Source organism: Rhinolophus ferrumequinum, chromosome 22, assembly GCF_004115265.2.
Source record: "Rhinolophus ferrumequinum isolate MPI-CBG mRhiFer1 chromosome 22, mRhiFer1_v1.p, whole genome shotgun sequence".
Classification (NCBI taxonomy): Eukaryota; Metazoa; Chordata; class Mammalia; order Chiroptera; family Rhinolophidae; genus Rhinolophus; species Rhinolophus ferrumequinum.
In genome coordinates, this window is record NC_046305.1 from 25,968,498 (window position 1) to 25,987,397 (window position 18,900).

At 41.3% G+C, this 18,900-nt stretch overlaps 1 protein-coding gene across 1 annotated transcript in view; it reads left to right on the top strand.

Moving 5' to 3' along the window:
* The first annotated feature begins 2,098 nt into the window (after nucleotides 1–2,098).
* Nucleotides 2,099–18,900, top strand: part of DSTYK (dual serine/threonine and tyrosine protein kinase) — a 50,239-nt gene continuing 33,437 nt past the window's right edge. The window contains exon 1 of the mRNA XM_033092794.1: nucleotides 2,099–2,512. Within this exon, the coding sequence (XP_032948685.1) occupies nucleotides 2,248–2,512 (265 nt within the window). The 5' untranslated portion in view covers nucleotides 2,099–2,247. The remainder of the gene's footprint in view (nucleotides 2,513–18,900) is intronic.

Below are 18,900 nucleotides of genomic sequence, written 5' to 3' on the forward strand. Positions count from 1 at the left end.
CTTTCCTCAGCAGATCGAAAATGGGGGTGAGACATACTCATACATATTAAAAATTATGTATGTAGATTAGTTACTGCTGCATTGTTTGTAACATCAAAAGACTGCAAAAACCTAATGGTCCAGCAACAGAGGACTTGTTAAATAAAACATTCCAATCCATATGGAAGTATATTATATGATTAAAAAGAATGAGGCAGATGTTTATGTTCTGATGTGGAAGAGTCTGTAAGGACAGAATAGAGTCAGTATAGTATACTATCATTTGTGTTTAGAAATATGTATCTATATAGTGTCTATATCTGTAACAGTGGTTCCCTCTTGGGAGGGAACTAGGTGACTGGGAGACAGGGAGAAGAAGGAAGACTTAGTTTTCCTTCGTATACCATTTGCACCATTTGAATTTTATGCCATAGTCTTAAAGTTACTTATTTAAAAAATAAATATAAAGTGCTAATAAAGTTTTTCCATGACCTTTACTTGACATGATTCCCTCCCTGATTACTTCCACCTATCTAAATTTCCCTCCATTTTCAACATAGATATTAATTCCCAATTCCTTTTACGGGCCACTCCAGTCCACCAAGTACTCTTTCACCTGATCTCCTTTGCTAGAAGTTATCGTGTGTGGCAAGTCATCACACATTGCTTTGTTAGTGCTGCAGCTGCTTCTTTTAGATAGTAGCAACCATCTTGTATTAAACTTTCCATTTTGTATTTTCATTTGTTTTACTGAGCCTTTTACAGGTTGCATGGTGGGGGGGGGTCTTACAAAGATGAGGAGTAGTCAGTGAAGAATATGTGAGCAAGTAAAAGGGAGTACATGAGAAGGAGCTTGAGGCTCCCTCGTTGCCAAGGAGACTTCAAAGGCATTTACCAGAGATTCGTATGAACCAGTGACCTGTTTTTATAAAATGCTAAAAGGTAAAGCCTTCACATTTTACATTGAATTAATCCAGATTATAGTGACATTACTTAGCTAAGAGCACTTACACTGGAGGGATAAGATAAGTTGTTGGGAGACAGAAGCAAAGATTTTGAAGCAAGACTCAAATTTTTAGAGCCCAAAGGACTTAAAGATCAACTAGTCCAAACCCTTACTTCATAGGACCCAAGGCAAACAAGGTATTGGTGGAGTTCAGACTCATACTCAAGTCTCCTAAGATCAGTTATGGATCTATACCGTTCAGCCTGTTGGAGAAGAGGTTCGGCCTGGGTGAATACGGGGTCGTTCCACAGCAAGAAAGACAGGAGGGCTCTGTGCCTGGAGAAGAGGGGAGAGAAAGCAGGTTGTCAAGTTTGTCTCTTCCGTAATTATGTTCAGAGCTCCGTGACAGTCTGTGCGACTAAAAGTCTATATTAGCAGAACCAAGTTGCGATAACTAGAACTGGTTTGGAAGGCTACAAACCTCAAGTTCCCCTTACCCAGTTCAGTCCCTCTAGTTCAAGAAACCAACTGAACTTCAGTTAAAAGCTCTTCAACGACCCTTTATAACCCCCTTTTCCACACCTGGAGAAGGGAAATAGGCAAAGGAGCTGGCAATACAAACAGGAGAGCTTTCCCGATTTCCAGGGTATTTTCAGCTCGTTCTCCAGTGTCTTCCGTACCCAGAAAGTCAGAGACATTTAGGGTAGCCATGGAGATATTACTGGCCTCGGTCTTGTTTCCTTCCTTTTCTTTGCTATTAAAATCTTTCGCTCTGATTTCAATAAGGCATCCCACTTCTGTTGGCGTCTGGGTCCTGCACCTCCTCTCTGCTCAAGGACACTTAATGTAGGCAGTAGGAACACTTCCAAAAAAATTATTTTTAAATTTGTTGGGGTGACATTGGTTAGTAAAATTATATAGTTTCAAGTGTACAATTCTGTAATACATCATCTATATATTGCATTAGGAACACGTTTTTAAGCGAGGAGAGAGAACGGGTGAGGGTTATACCAAACTGGGATGAATCCCAGACACTGTCTCGGGTTTAGACTACAAGTCCCAGGAGACACTGCAGTTCCAGAGCGCTCCAGTGATCCTTCCCTCACACCTCTGGATGGTGGAGATAAAAGTTCCGTTTGCAGCGCACAGCGGGCTGGTCTGTTTTCAACCGCGGTGACGGAGTTGGGAGCCCGGCCGACTGCAGGCGGGGGCGTTAAGGAGGCAGATTCCTCCTCCCTCAAGCATTGGGGGAGGGGGGGCGGGGAGGAGGGAAGCCAGACCAGCGGGCCGGGGACGGAGCTACAAAGAGAGAGAGGGCTGAGATGGAGGGCGACGGGGTGCGGTGGGGGAGCGAGCCGGTGTCGGGTCCCGGCCCGGGGGGCGGCGGAATGATCCGGGACCTGTGCCGGGGCTTCGGCCGCTACCGCCGCTACCTGGGACGGCTGCGACAGAACCTGCACGAAACCCAGAAGTTCTTCCGCGACATCAAGGGTTCCCACAGCCACAGTTGTCCCTCCTCCCCCACGGGCGATGGCGGGGCCCAGCGCGGCCCTGCCGGCGATGTCGCCGAGACCGGGCTGCAGGCGGGTAAGAAGGCAGCCGCGAAGGAGCGAGGGCCGGAGAGGCAAACTGGAGGGTGGACCGCACCCCTGCCCTGCAAAACAACCCGGGAAGAGGCGTAAAGTGAGAGAAGGACCTCGTGGCCCGGCCCGTGGGCCTGCGCCCGCGGGCTCTGAGATGCTTTGGGAGGACATCCCCCAAGGGTTGGGGGGAGGGGCGGCGAGGACTCGGCAGGGGGTCCCTGGGGGCAAGGGGCGTCCAAAGGCAGGAGTTCCAGGACTAGGATGAAGGGGACCCGAATGGTCCGCGGGCGGGAGCGCTGAGGGCCGGTGTTTGGGGAGGACGGGGGTTAACCCGAGGAGTGGGTCAAGTTTCTCTGAGTTGGGGGCTGGGCAGTTGTGGCTCAGAGTCCCAGTTTAGGGATGGAGGAATGGAGGGATGGAGGAGGGGTCGTAGGCAGGGTGCCCCAGGAGCCTGAGGAGGCCAGGGAACTGTAATGTACTCTGTGCTTGTTGTGCGCGTGTGTATTTTTGTATGTGAAATGCTTTCACACCAATCATGAGGCAACTCTGGAGTAGTAAGGAATGTACTCTATATGGGGCTGGGGTCGCTAAAGGAAATGGTATCTGATGGTTGACGGGAAATTGCCAGAAATGTTGCTTTTGCTCACGGTGAAGAAGTTAGAGAGGGATCGTTTTTGGTCCTGAGACTTATTGACATGATTCCCTCTGGGATGTGTTAGAGGCCCTAAAGCACTTAAAATCGTTCAAGGTCTTTGATCTTTCCTAATTTCTTGCTTCCTCTTAAACGACTTGCTATTGCTATAGATAGAGTTTGTTAACTACTGCGTCTAATTAGGAAATAACTTAGGTTGGAAGGAAGGAGGGACTGGCATCCCATTTAGACAGATAACCTGGGGACAGCATAGCAAAGAAGTCAGTGGGTTTAATTTAGTGACTCTCAAACTTAAGTATGTATTAAAATCAAATTAAAATAAAAAATGTCTCAGGTGGTATTCCTTGATTAAGTTTAGTGGGTGGGTCCTAAGAATATAAACATAGAAACGTTCTTGGGGATTCTGATGCAAGTGGTCTGCAAATACACTTTCAGAAACACAAATTTAGGTTCTGATAGCAAATTTGAACATGGGGCTCAAAATAAAATGAATTGTTAAACTCTTCACAGTTTGGTTGTTGGGCCCTATATTCCCAAGTTGCATGTTTAATATCCTACATTTGTGGGAGACTCCAGAAATGGTTATAAAAATAAGATAGTAAGATTTTGATATGGTCCTAAATGATACCATTGCATTTAATTAGACTAGATGTAAATAAAAATACTTTTATTTTACCTCAGGGGATAAATGGGAGGAGGAGGGTGACTAGTGTCAGGGAGGGGGAGAATCCCCCTTTCTTTAGTTCTTCCGGCTGGACTCATAATTAAATAATAAAATTGACACAAGACTAGATTAACTGGAGAAAAAACAATATATGTACCAGGGAGAAGAATATGATAATCAGATCATAAAATTAGGCTCAAAAAGATGATCCCACCAGACACCTTTTTATATTTTTTAGACAAAGAAACAAATTTGTGACAAATTTGACAGGATGAAGAGTTAGTACTTATTAGGAAAGAACCTAAGCAAGGTTTGATAGTTGTTAGAGAGGAATCTAAACAAAGTTTGAGCTTGGTATTACAAGGCTTGTTTATACAAGCTTTTGACTCTGGATTCTTTTAACTCTTGTGATAAGATTGTCTCAGCCCTCGGGAGCTGGGAGGGCACCTACCACATGGGAGATCTATAAGAGGGACAGAGAGGTCAGGGTTTTCTTCTTGCACAGGCAGTTTCTTAAAAAACTTTATAATTCAAATGCTCAATATGCCATTGTGGGATATCTTGGAGCAACCTGCCCTGGACCCGGATACTAATTTTTCTGAAATTGGTTTTGATATCTTACGCCCAGATGTTTGCTGTTCTGAAAATGGACCTCTTAGAAGGGGCTGATTTCTGTGAGGCTGTCAGAAAACAGCTGGTGAGAAGGGCTAATGTTTTCAGAGGTGATCCCCAGAGTGTGTACTTTCACCTTCTCTCCCTTAGCAGTCCTCTCCAGGGGCTTTCCCTGCTCACAGGGTTTTCTTAGTTTATCTACCCCCCCAACCCCAAACAAAAAAGAAACCCTCTGTTGCTGTTATTTTATAACAACTATTTATTTTTTTTACTAAAAAAAAAATCATAGTAGATTCACCATAGAGATGGAGGTTTTCAAGGCACCTTGGTTGGCTCATTTTTATTTTTTAAAGTCAACTTAAAAAACACAAATGCACTTTTGTATTTTGCCTCATTGGCTTTTTTAGTTGACCGCATCATGAACTAATCTTAGTGTATTTAACTCTCTTCACCCTCGGGAGTCTGTCCACCCGAAATAATAACCAGGAAGAGGGTACAGATAACCGGACTGGCAGCAATTTGATTTTGTTCCATAAAATGCTTCCATTTTTTTTCAATATGGAAAGTTTTATCTTTGGAGGTGAAATGAACATCAGGGAAAATTAGTGAGGTGACACTTATATGTTTATTTTGGGGATGCCATTTTCTTAGCTATTTAGGTAATTGTGTTAGAAAATAGAAACCATTCCTTAAAAGACTATCTCTTGTTCTTTTACAGTCTATCCTTGCAAGGTCAAATTCATTCAGAGACTGTCTCAACTTTCTTTTGTGAATGTTGGTTTCTGATTAATAGGAACTTGGAATGTTAAGAGAAGGGACACTCAATTCTTAACCTAACAAACCTCTAGAAGGTTTTAATCATCATATCAGGATGGAAGTGTGCTTCTGGGTTGGATGTAGTATGTGTGGTATTTGAACAACTGAAGATCATGGATTAACTCAAAAAATTTTAAACTTTTAACCACAAAGGAGATGGGAAGGACCCCAAATTAATGCTTTCTTCTTAATTTTGACAGTTTTGTATTCACTGGGGGCAATGTAGAAAGTATGACATACATGATGTTTTAGAAGTTAAAAAGTGGGTGTAATATAACTCTAAAATGAGAGTAGCTTGGCCTGTAACAAAGAAAACTGAAATTTCCTTGACTGAGTTCCTGTGCTGCCCAAATCATTGTCTTTCTTTTCACTTAACTAACTATAGGGCACTACAGCCCTTCTATCTGTGGATTTTCCTGTCAGAGCATTCAGAAGTAATGAGATAAAGGCTTTAAGCACTTTTGAAGAAAGGCAGAATGGAGTACTACAAAGTAGCAGACGGAAAAGTATTTTTCTTGAGTTCCTAGCTGTTGCAATGTATCATTAACCTGTCAATTTGAAGAAATTGGGATGACTCAAATGTGTCTAGTTGGAATGCTCTAGTCTGTGCTGCATCCTTCAATGCCTGGTTCCGCTCCTTACTGATTGAATATCCTTGAGCAGGTCACAGCTGTGCTGGGCCACAGTTTCCTCATCTGGAAATGGGGACTGTGATACTAGTACTTGCCTCTGGGGTTGTTGGGAGTTAATATATATTAATGTATGTGTTCAGAACAGTGCTTGGTACGCTGTGTAAGTATTAGCTATTATTATTCAATAAACATCTGAATGCCTGGTTTGGGGGGTAAAGAGTCAAATAAAGACATTGGCCTTGGTCTTGGGTTAGTGGAAATCAGTCTTTCCTTTTTATACTTTCTTCTAAGAAAGAAAACACACACACACACACACACACACACACACACACACACACCCATGGGTGCCAAAAAATATATATACAAGTGGACACTTTGGTCAACGTTGCTCAAGCAGTAGTTCGTCATAATCAGAAGTGTCTGGACGCCGATGGTAACCACTTTGACCACCTCTTGTAATTGCAGAAGTCAAACGTGACTTGTGTTCATCTTTTGTTATCGGCATATATTGAGTATTACAATTTTAATCATTTTTTCCTTTCTTAAAATGTGTATACATTTTTTTGGTGCTCTCGCGCGCTCTCTCTCTCTCTCTCTATGTATATATATCTATCTATATATATATCTATAGATATATATATATCTATATCTATAGATATATATATATAGATATCTATCTATCTATCTATCTATATATCTATAGATATATATATATATCTATAGATATATATATATATCTATAGATATATAGATAGATAGATATATATATAGATATATATATAGATATATATACACACACGTACATACATACACCATATTTCCCCAAAAGTAAGACCTACCAAGACCATCAGCTCTAATGTATCTTTTGGAGCAAAAATAAATATAAGACCCGGTCTTATATAAGACCCGGTATTATAACTGGTATGATATGATATGATATGATATGATATATTAGACCCGGTATTATAGTATATTATACCTAGTATTATATTACATTATACCCGGTCTTATATTAAAATAAGACCAGGTCTTATATTAATTTTTGCTCCAAAAGATGCATTAGAGCTGGTGGTGTGGCTAGATCTTATTTTCAGGGAAACATGGTGTATATATATATATGTGTGTATATATATATATATATATATACACACACACACACATAAATACATAAAATTATCAACATTACGGTGTACCTGTTAGTTTATTTTGGATAAGGGATGAAAAGGACCTGGAAGACCTTAACTTAATCCTTTAGAGATTAGATTATAATCTAATCTCGACCATATATATATTCAATGTATAAAGCAGAAAAATGGCAGAAAGCTAAGTAAGGTATGGCTAGATTATAGGCATTTTATGTGAGTTATAATTCTTAGGTTTTTAGAGCTCTTTGCCTTTGGTTAGCCAACAGGCCAACAGGTTTGCTTTCTCCAACATTCTTCACCCTTTTTTTTTTTTTTTTTTTTTTTAAGATTTTATTGGGGAAGGAGAACAGGACTTTATTGGGGAACAGTGTGTACTTCCAGGACTTTTTCCAAGACAACTTGTTGTCCTTTCAATCTTAGTTGTGGAGGGTGCAGTTCAGCTTCAAGTTGTAGTCCTTTCAGTCTTAGTTGTGGAAGGCGCAGCTCAGCTCCAAGTCCAGTTGCCGTTGTTAGTTGCAGGGAGCGCAGCCCACCATCCCTTGCGGGAGTCGAACTGGCAACCTTGTGGTTGAGAGGACACGCTCCAGCCAACTGAGCCATCCGGGAGGCAGCTCAGCTCAAGGTGCCGTGTTCAGTCTTAGTTGTAGGGGGCGGAGCCCACCATCCCTTGTGGGACTGGAGGAGCAACCTTGTGGTTGAGAGCCCACTGGCCCATGGGGGAATCGAACCGGTAGCCTTCGGAGTTAGGTGCACAGAGCTCCAACCACCTGAGTCACCGGGCCAGACCCTCTTCACCCTCTCTTTGTCATACCTAGTGGAAACCGATTGCCAGAATTAAAAAGAAGAGGAAAAGCACTAGGGCACTTATTTAAAATTGACATTTTTCTTGAACTCCTTAGAAATTTGTACAGATAATAAAATTTAAGTGACAGCGTGATGTCTGGGGAAGGGGCAGAAAGTTGGGAGAGAGGAAATTCTTTACATCCTGGTTTCATAGTGCAGCCGTCTTCATGGGACTGAGGGTCTTCATGGGGCTGAGGGGCGGGGAGAAGTAGGGGTTGTGGAGTGGGAGAGCTAGAGACTGGAATGGGTGTGCTTTCTAGTAGTTTGCCATGATCCGTTTAGAAGAGCTGCCTCAGGATTTCAATGCAAACTCAGCAGAGATGGTGTAGATGAGTAAAACCTCATTTCCCAAGGACTTCTAAAACTTTCACTTTCTCTCTCAGTTTTCTTCCTCATGGAAGCAGCATACGTTTGCACCACACCAGCGTTCCCGTTCTAGTTGAACCTCTTATTAACTGTGTGACCTGGGGCTCGTTCCCTAACCTATTTGAGTCTTCGTTTCTTCATATGTAAAATGGAAGTGACACAAAATGCCACATATTTTATGATTCCATCTATATTAAGTGTCTAGAATAGGCAAATTCATAAAGATAGAAATTAGATTTCCCGGGATCAGGGAGAGAGGAAAATGAGCGACTGCTAATGGGTATGGGATTTCTTTGGGGGGAAGGAAAATGTTCTGGGATTAGATAGTGGTGACGGTTGCACAATTTAGTGAATATACTAAAAATCACTTCATTGTACACTTGAAAAGGGTAAATTTTATGATATGTGAATTATCTAAAATAAGAGTGATAATGTCTACTTCACAAAGTTGTGACGTTTAAAGATAATATACATCAAAGCACTTAGTATAGGCATGTACTTAGTGCTAAATATTTGTGGCTGAGTGTGTGTGTGTGTGTGTGTGTGTGTGTGTGTGTAGTTGGTGAATATTAGCTTTGGAAGTTGGAACATGACTGGCTGGGGAAGAATAAGAGGAATAGAAAGATAGAATGTGGGACCAATTTTGAACAGAGAACCAGATTTAGGCCCAGGTCTCTAAGCTCCCCAGTCCAGTTCTGCTTCTGTGACTCCTTCCTTGTTCTTTTCTGACCTGGCCAAGGGAATATAAAATGCACCCTGGCAGTGGGAAGATTTTGTTACAGATGAGTCATAACCCTGGCTCCATAGCTTGCCATGGAAGCATAATTTACTTCAGTGGGAGATTTTATCTGAATGAGTATAATGAGACACTACCTACTCAAATCTCTTATCCCCATTTCCAGTGCCTGCCATTTAGGGGACCAGGCCCTGCTTTGCTGATCTTGCTGCCTCCAGCTCTCTAGGAGGAAGCAGCCGCCCCAAGCACAATGGCTCTTTGCGCCCGTTTCCTTTACCATCTTTCTTTCCTCTTCCTCATCTTCCTTTCCTGGGATAAACTGTTTCCCGTGGCACAGGGCAGCCACTATTAAAAAGGCTTGGATAATTCTGCCTGCTCTTAGAAAGACATTATTATCTTAAGATTATTATCATTTGCAATGTTTAGTTTAGTCTTAAAAGTCATTCCTAATTTCAGTATGGTTAAGTTCTTCAGCCTTGCAAGTAGTTTTTAAAAGAAAGAATGGATTTAAATAAAAATCCATCCTGGTCTTTAAATTTTGTTTTGCTTTGTCCACTTTCCCAGCATCTCCTTTGTTTCTTCACGCTTCTATTCTCTGTCTCACTAGGTTAAGACGAGGTTAAGGGAATAATCTTCCTGTAATAGATGTACTTCTCAAAAATAAAACCTTAAAAAATAATGTTATTGAAGTAAAGGGGAATATAAATTTCATCTTGTACCTACTGCTCAATTCCTATAGGCTCTGGACATACAGATCATGCTTTTACTTATTTACTTATTTGTACGATAGCTATGGCTGTATTTGTCTAATCCTGCTTACTCGATTGTGAACTCTTAAGGTAAAGACTATGTTTTACTTGTCTTTGTATCCCCTGCAGTCCCTACCTTTGTACTTTGTACATAACAGGCTAATAAATATCTGTTAAACTTTCCCTGGCTAGTAGATATTAGAATGATGTTTTTTATGTATTTCAAAAGGGCATTCCTCTCACCCCCAAAGGATAAGGCTTTTTGTAGATTTGCCCACATTTTACTATCTGGGCCCCTAAAAAAGAACAGTGATGTGTATTTGATAGGTAACCGTTTAGGTTGGAGTTGCAGTCTATGCCAGTATCCCAGAGAACGATTTTCATGTCCCAAAGAACGAGTTGCATACAATACCAGTGTACCAGAGCCTCGCCATGATATGGGAAGTCAATTCTTAATATTCATTCACTCAACAAACCTTTATTAACGCCTGACCCTCTACTGGGCACAGGACACGCAATGGTGAGCCACTGTCCAAGTAATTGATATTAATTCCAAGTTGATATTATGAATGAAAGAAGGATTAGTGTTTCATCATGTTTCCTCTAGTGGATTTCCTACAAATTGGTTACCTACTTAACCATTAGCTGTCTTTTAGGGTGGGGGATATGGGAAGTTGTAGGATTAAATGGCATTGATAAAACAGGAGTTGAGATGCTTTACTAACTTTCTGACAGAATACAGGACAATTAGCCCCGCTCTGTCTTTGATGGAGTAATTATGATTGCTTGTTTGTATGGTTCAAAAGCAGAATGCATTCATGAAGATTGTTGTTAAATCATATCTTTCTCAGACGTTACTCATAAGGAAGCCAGTGTGAAGAGTATGACGTGTGTGGGTGCGTGTGTTTTTTTTCCTAACAGTTTTAAGACCTGAGGTGAAATTTGCTCCTTACTTCTTGTAGGAAAACAGTTCACTTCTAGGGATGATGAGTCTTGCTTCGTACATGGTCCAGAGAATCTGAGTGGTGTCATTTATAATGAGTATAGAGAGTGCGTCCATGTGGAAAATGCAATTTTTCGTTCTTGACTCTCAAGGATATGACTGGAGTCCCCTGTAGAAGTTCCAGTCTAAGTGTAGTCCACCCCAAGCTTGAAAATTAATTCAGTTCTTTTCCAAGTGGGGAGTCTGGTAGTCTTGGGGATCCTGGAACTTTTGCTACAGCTATAAATCAGCCTCTCTCAGGAAGTCCCCTTATGTATATGTACTATTCCTCCAAAGTCCAAACCAAACTCTGAAGAAAACTTGGTCAGCACATGGAGACCCATCAGTGACCCTTGTGGGCGCGGTGGAAGTGCCCATCACTTGTGCAGTGCCTTCTGGTGTTTTCTTTAGCAGGCTGTGTGAGTGGTTTGGACGCATTCCCCAGCCTCGTGCCCCGCGGCTGTGGGAATCTTTTGACCACAATTTTCTTTGGAGTTGGGCTTTATAATGTCCTTCCGTTCCCTAGGGTGGTGTTCTCTGGGCAGGTTGATGGGAAGTAGGACTTGAGGGTTGTTTTTCTTTTCACATGTCTAACTAATAAAGCATCAGAAGTACCCCTAAAGAATTATGATAGGTTATGCAGTCATAAAAGCCTTTGATTTTAAAATAAAATCCTCACACTTCTTTAAAAAATGCTTTTATCCCGTTTCTTTAATTCAGATGTAAAAAAGATCTAACTTTAGCCCCATCAGATAAGGAGCTTTAGTGCTTTATTTATGCCAGACAGATTTTAGCTTAGTGTTTTTTTACCCTTTCCAGTCTATATAATGGGGAGAGAATTACATTTCCCAGGATTTTTATCAAGCCAAACTTTCCAGAGCAAAGACTAAGGCTCTCTCATAAATGTAGCTCGATTCCAAGACTAATTTGAATAAAAGCTCTCTCTTTATTTAAATTAAAGACAGTGACTGAACCAATATGAAGTTTACTTTTTAGTAATATTCTGTACTACATACTCCTGGTTTAACTTAGTACTATGGAAACATGTTGGTGCAAGGAATAATGTGGGGGGAACAGCAAGCAGGAAAAAAGTCCTTACTCTTGGCGCACAGGAACCCTACTGGGGGACCCTGTTTTAGTTTCTCCTGCTAGAAAAATTGCCTGCTCTGCTGGCTCTCATTCCATTAGAGAAATGGAGACGTTCTGCAGATTCGACTTGGAAAAGTGGTTTGTTAGTATAGGATAAAAGTAATTTGTTAGTATATGAGGTAAAGAGGAGACATGAGATCCAGAAGAGGTGGAGATGTATTCCCTACCTCTGAGTAGTCAGAAGCGGCCACTGCAGGCAGTGCAAGGTTTAAGCTTCTGGTGGTTTCTTGTTCATGAACTGGATGGTTATAGGAAACTTTTTTACTTTGAAGCGTCTAGAATTGGCTATAGTAGAAAGTGTTGTGGATTCTCGCTTATGGGTCATGAGAGAATTCACCAGGCAGGTAGAAATACAGAAGGAAGATTTATTAAAGCCAGAGGATCGGCTGTGCAGTCTGCTGGAAACTACTGCGGCGAGTCTTTGTTTTATCTCAAGTTTTATATTTTCTAACCAGGATTAAAATTGCTTCGGCCTGTAGTGGAATTTTCTGTTGAGTTCGGCTTTGTCCGTGTCATTGATTACTTTGGTGAATTATAAAATCCTTTGTATTTTCATTCACTTTCAGAGAGAACTTTAAGTTTAATGTTAAAAGTGAGGTAAAAATCTTTACCAAAGGAGGAAAATCCTGGGGTACCAGGAACAAGGATTGCAGTGATAACTGCTGAGATCTGAATGAACTCTGAAGCCCTGTCACCCTTACGAATTGCAATAGTATGACAAAGCAAAGATAGAGTCCCATTTCACTTTCTCCGTTTAGTGGCTGCGCCTTACCCTGGCCCTCACGCACCTCTTGGGTGTGTCAACAAAAAACATCCAGCCTAAGAGAAACCTTATAAGAGTTTATTTGAGCAAAACTGACGACAGTTGCTGGAAAGCAAAATCTCAAGGGATTGAGAAAATGCTCCGCAGAAGGGCGGTTTGCAGTTTATTTTATACATAGAATCAAAGGAGGAGGGTTACGTGAAATCCATTGGTGGTAGATTAAGGGGTGGGAGAAAACAAAGCAGGGAAACCACTGGGATTGGATAAAAGTAAATTGGAGAGACAGGTACTTCTTTTACATAGGTGGGTACAAGACAGTTGATAGTTCACATAGAGATGTTAATCAAGGGACAAGAATAATAATGAGGGATTCTGTACTTTACTGCTCTGGTCTGGAAAAAGGGATGACTGACATTCCAAGGATGTCATCTTAGGTGCAAAAAGACAATAGAAAGGCTCACTTCAGGTGAAGATTGACTTTATGAAGCAAGCTTCTGGCTAAAGATGTGACTTCCCGCCATGGCCCACCTCAGCTGTGAATTTTTTGTTGTTGTTCATGCCATCTTATGTGGTTATTTTCAGTCTCCTGACCTTGTCAGGTTTAACCTGTGGCCCCTTTTCTTTCCTCAAGTGTATGTTACTGATTGGGATGGAAAACAGGCAAGAAGGAGAGTATATTAATATAAATACATTGCTGTTATTCCACAAACAATTGAAATAAAGTGTCTATCCTAATAGGTCACTAGAGACAAAAAAACCTCATTGGCGTTCCTTCCCTCCAGTTCTTCCATTTTAGAATAATTTAACCTCAAACTCAAAGGGTAATGTACACTAACTGATAGAGAAGAATTAAAAATTTCTCTGAAAAGCACCTCCTGTCTCTTTTAGAAAAGGGACTCTAGAGATCTTGGAATAACAATAACATTTTTTAAAAATGCACCAGCTAATAGTAATGTAACTGTGTACCAACTGTGTTTCTTCCTCAGGCTTAAGTCCTGGTTTGGGGCAATTTTCCTAGTTATTCTGTCAGTGTGCTTTAAATTGGATTTTGGGCAATTTTTATAGTGACTCTTGTCAGTCTAGTTTAAATTGGGGCCCTACAATTGCTAAATTGTGTTTTGGCTCAGACTGGGGAAAAATATGGTGGGGGGGAAGTCTCTGTTCTTCTAGTGTCTCTAGCTGGGCCTAAGACCTAAACTGACATGAGACATTAACAGGTGCAAAGTATATGCATTTTATTGAATTTTCCTAGTAGATGAGAGTCCCCACAAGAGAATGATGACCCAATGATACAGAGTTGAACATTTATATACTGAATTGGACAAAGAGAAATAAATTATGAAAATGTGACAAGACGGGCTTGGGCAGGGCAGTTAATGGTGGTAAAGTAACTAGGACAATAAAGGTTAGTTGAACGACTCGTTTGTACAGATTTTTCTTGTCCTTGACTCCAGGTCTCTGGTGATAAGAATGTTGCTTTCCTTCTGGTATAGAGAGGACACCTTCCAGATGGGGGTTTTATGTCGTTTTCAGGAAGAAAAGGGGGAAGTCAGAACATCCTTCTTACACCTGCTGTGTATCAAGTGCCTTTAACTCAAAATAATCCTTAAGCCAAAGTGGCACGTTTTGAGATGGCATATTCTACCACGCTTCAGGGGTATTGTCTACCAAGCAATAACCTGGTGAAGGGGTTCAGAACAAGTCTTCTCAGAATGTGCCACTTTGGCATACTGATTCTTTTGAGTTGAAGACAATCAAGGCCCAAAAGGCTCAGCTGTTTTTTAGCCTCCCCTTTAACTGCCTAAAAGAATTTAGATAAAGGGCCTGGTCCACGAAGAGAACTATGAGTACTGATAACCACAGAGCATGGGCTACATTTAGGGCGCTGGGGGAACTTGGCAGGGCCTGGAGATCGAAGTCCTCTCTGTGGCCCATTGCCTCGGAATAGCAAAGCAAACATTTGTTTACCAAACATTTGCTCTTCCCATCTTCTTATAAATTGTCTTCTTCAGCTTTGAAGTCTCAGACCCTTACCCCCTTCTCCTTATCTCAGGATGGCATTAGATGACAGGCAAATCTAGTGATGTACTTAGAAAAGGCTCAGTAAATGTTACTGTGGGGAGGAAAAGTAATTTTTTTCTTTAATTGGGGAATATTGGGGAACTCTGTGTTTCTCCAGGGCCCATCAGCTCCAAGTCGTTGTCCTTCAGTCTAGTTGTGGAGGGTGCAGCTCAGCTCCAAGTCCAGTTGCCATTTTCAATCTTTAGTTGCAGGGGACGCAGCCCACCATCCCATGCGGGAATTGAACCGGCAACCTTGTTGTTGAGAGCTCACAGTCTAACCAACTGAGCCATCCGGTCGCCCCAGGAAAAATAATTTTTCCTCTACCCTTCTAAATTCTTGGCTGAGACCCGCCATAATAAAAAGACATTAACAGGAGGAAAAAACCCAGAAATTTAATAACACGAATACCTCCTGTATACATCTGGGAGATATCTAGGAAAACTTGAGTAACTCTGAAATGGCCAAAGTAACCACTTTCAGTATCTCCAGCTAAAGACAGCGGTTGTGGGTGGGGGAAGTTATGGGAGGTTATCAGGAAAAGCACAGTAAACCAGGAAAAGGTTGTTACGCAGATTTAAGTCTTTCCTTTCTGCATTGATAAGAGTTTCTAGAGATTTGGAGTCATCCTTTTCTTCCTGGTACTGAGTGGGAGACACCATTACAAATGGAGATTTCTCTTATAAATATTTTTTATAAAAGGGTATTGAGGTTGTGTATTTTGCTCCCCTTTGTTATCTAAAGCAAAACAATGAGGTTGCTACTTTAGTTGTTCTCCTAGTTTGAAACCTTTGTTTAGAAGTACAGTCGAACCTTGAATAAATTGGGTTTGAACTGCGTGGGTCCACTTACAGGCAGTTTTTTTTTCCAGTTGACCCATGCAGTTCATTTGACCCTCACAATTCAAACCCACGTTGTTCAAGGCTCAATTGGCAGTTGGGAATCTGTGCATACTTAAATTATACGCAAATTTTCAACTGCGCGGGTAGGTGGAGCCTCTCACCCCAACATTGTTCAAGGGTCAACTGTAACAGCATTCAAGATAATCTGTATTTAAGAACCATCTAGATAAAAAACCTTGGCTTGCACGTCAGACAATTTGAGTTGATTTTTCCTGCAGCCAGAGTTGGCAGGGTTAATGTGCTCCAGCTGAGAAGCCAGGCTGTTACCTTCTGGCGCCCCATATGCAGATGCTGTTATATTAATTACAAAGAAAACCTGATTAACTCGGAAGTCCTTTAACTGTCAGGAAGGCAGCTGCTGCAGCTCTGAAACAGGTTTTTTTTCCTTCCTCCTACTGCCATTCTATAGTTTTTCATCTCTTCTTTACAGAACTCCTAAACCTGCACTGTAGGTTCTCAGAGCCCCTGGCTAGTTCTGTCACCTTTTTGATCTGCAGTTGCAGTAGGCCAGAGAGAGCTTGCTTAATTAAATTCACATAGCACTTAAAATAACAACACCCAGACCAGCCACCCATCCCCCTCAATTACTTTTTCCTTCAACAGTTAAAACCTGATGGAATCCTGGAATTTTAGAACTGGAAAGGATATTAAAGATGATCTAATCCAACTCCCTTAGTTCACAGATGAGAAATCCAAGGCTGAGAAAAATCAAGTGAATTGCCAAAGTCACTTGACAGAGCTAGTCCGCGGTGAAGCCTGGGATCAGAGTATCTCCCTCCTCTCTAGTGCTGTTCCCATTTCAGTGCTGCACTCCTCCCTCACCGAACCATGAACCATTTGCCAAGAGAAGCAAGGAGTGAAACAATCTAGTTTCACCTTCATTTCTCTCCATGCCCTTGTTCAAATCTTGTAGACATGTTGGAGATCAATGAGAAAGCTAAAGATTAGTGGGAGAAGCAAAGGGCTTGTATCATGAGGTATTGAGAAACCGGATGGCGATATCTATATTGAAGACTCTTCTTTAGTGCAGAGCCCTAACAGTGCTGGAAACAAAAATTAAAACCAGGCTTTGCGTCAGCCCCTTCTCCCATTGCACTGGTCTACGGTTTGACACTAGTGGGGTTTATTTGTACTGATTGTTTTTGTTACTACAGAGTGGGGGTGTGTGATAATTTGGGTCAGATGAATAATGGGGTGTGTCTGCTGTGGTTTTGGCTCATGCAGAGCATGTTTTACTGGCTTTCCTATAGTTGGCACTCTCTCAGAGATGTTGAAGTCTCTCCCTCTGATCTTGAAAAATGGTTCGTTGGTTTACAGTATCTGTTGTCTACTCTCCTAGCAGCAGCAGTTAGAAAGGTCATTTAGGTTTTTTGTTTTTATTTTGTGCCAACTTTTATTATAGGAGTTATGAAGGTTGTCCCTGTGAACTTACACTTAGACACCTATCTGAGGATCTGGGGAGGACTGGGAAAAGAGGAAAGACAAGAAGTATAGATGAGAGTGAAGCTAGTTGGGCTTCTCACTGCTCAGGCTGAGACTTCAGTGGTTAAGTTCTGCAAGGTGACTGAGGAGGTCCTATTCTGTTGTCTACATCTACTCCATGTTGAGGTGAAGGAGCTTTTTAGGAATGAAAAGTTGCTCTTAAACTATTGTCATGGTACTGGACTTTTCTGAGTACTTAGTAGAACCACTTAGAGCTTTCTATAGATAATTCTCCACAATAAATGGATTCTTACATAGAGCAAACAAGTATGTAACATAAAGCAATTACTATGTTTTAGTCATTTTGTTAGGTGTTTCGATAATTATAAACATAACTAGAGTAGACTGTGGTTAAGTGTTGTTTAGTTGTGAACAAGATATGAAGGGACTCAGGACTAGCCCATTGCTACTGCCTAAATGGTCACACAAGAAATTGGCTCTGTCCCATTGCTTTTTTTTTTGTTTTTTAACATTATATTTATTTTAACTGTTTTTTCCAGGACCCATCAGCTCCAAGTCAAGTAGTTGTTTCAATCTAATTGTAGAGGGCGCAGCTCACAGTGGCCCATGCGGGGATCGAACCAGCAACCTTGTTGTTAAAAGCACCACGTTCCAACTAACTGACCTAACTGGCCCCCCCCCCCCCCCCAGTTGCTTTTGATTGTAGGTCAAAGATTAGACCAGTGGTCTGGTGTTCTGCTCTTGTGCTTAGTAAACACCTTGCATGGAATCAGGCACTCAGTTAATGCTCTTTGCTTTTTCAAAGGAACCCACGTGCTCCCCAGGAGAGTAGATCTCTTGTTTCAGTGTGTGGTGTTGCTGATGTGTATGTGCAGGCCAGGTGATGGGCTTATAGACACACCCAAAAGGAAGGGCTTCATAAAATGCATGGAGGGGTCTGGGTGAAAACAGACTGCTTTAAACCTTTTCGGGGTGCCACTTGTGGAATAGAAGGAGGTTTGAGGATCTGAAATGGTCAATTTGTGGCCAGATAGGTACAGTCTGAAGTAGAGCAACCTCTGAAATGAGTCAGGCCTCTTGCTTTGTTTACAGGAACAAAATAAACAGCTTATGAATGATTTAATACAGCTTATGGTTAAGTGACTAAAGTGAATACTGTTTCAGTGGGTGCCATGCCAAACTTCAATTAAGATGTATGTAAAATCAGCCTTTTTAAAGCCTAAGAACAGGGTGCCTGACTTTCTGAATATACTCAAGGGTTGTCTGAATCACAGACATAGGCAGGCACTGGTACTGAACAAGTTGGGGAATGATCGAGTTCAGAATCTGAGAGTTTCAGTCAACTAATTTCTGGTTCCCTTTCCCAAACAGAGGTTCTCATACTTTATTTAGGAAGCCTTTTGTTCTCTTTGAATACTATTTGACATGTTTGTGGAAGCTAGCCATTTAGGGGTGTGATTGTCCTGAAATAACGTTTTTGAACTTGATCACATCTCTTTCTAGACTTGCCTGGATTTTATCCTAACAGGCAGTTCTTTCCCTTTGTCGTATTCAGGGTCTGTCATCCATAAACCAAAGGAATGTGATTAGGAGATACTGACCTTAATTGAGTATCCAGTGCTTTAAGAAAACAGATGACTGGGCAGCTGGGATGCTGTCCCCGCCATCAGAGAGATGAACCAGAAAAGATTCTAGAGCTTACGCATACTTGAATAACTTTTTATTTTGATATATGTGTATTTAAAGATTAGCTCTTACATTTAGTTATACAAAATGAAGAAAATAATAAGCTAAAACTTCATATGGTAGTGACATTTAAAAAGGCCGTTCAAGTTTTAGGTCTTCTGTCACAAGGAAGGTTTCATGTTGACACATTC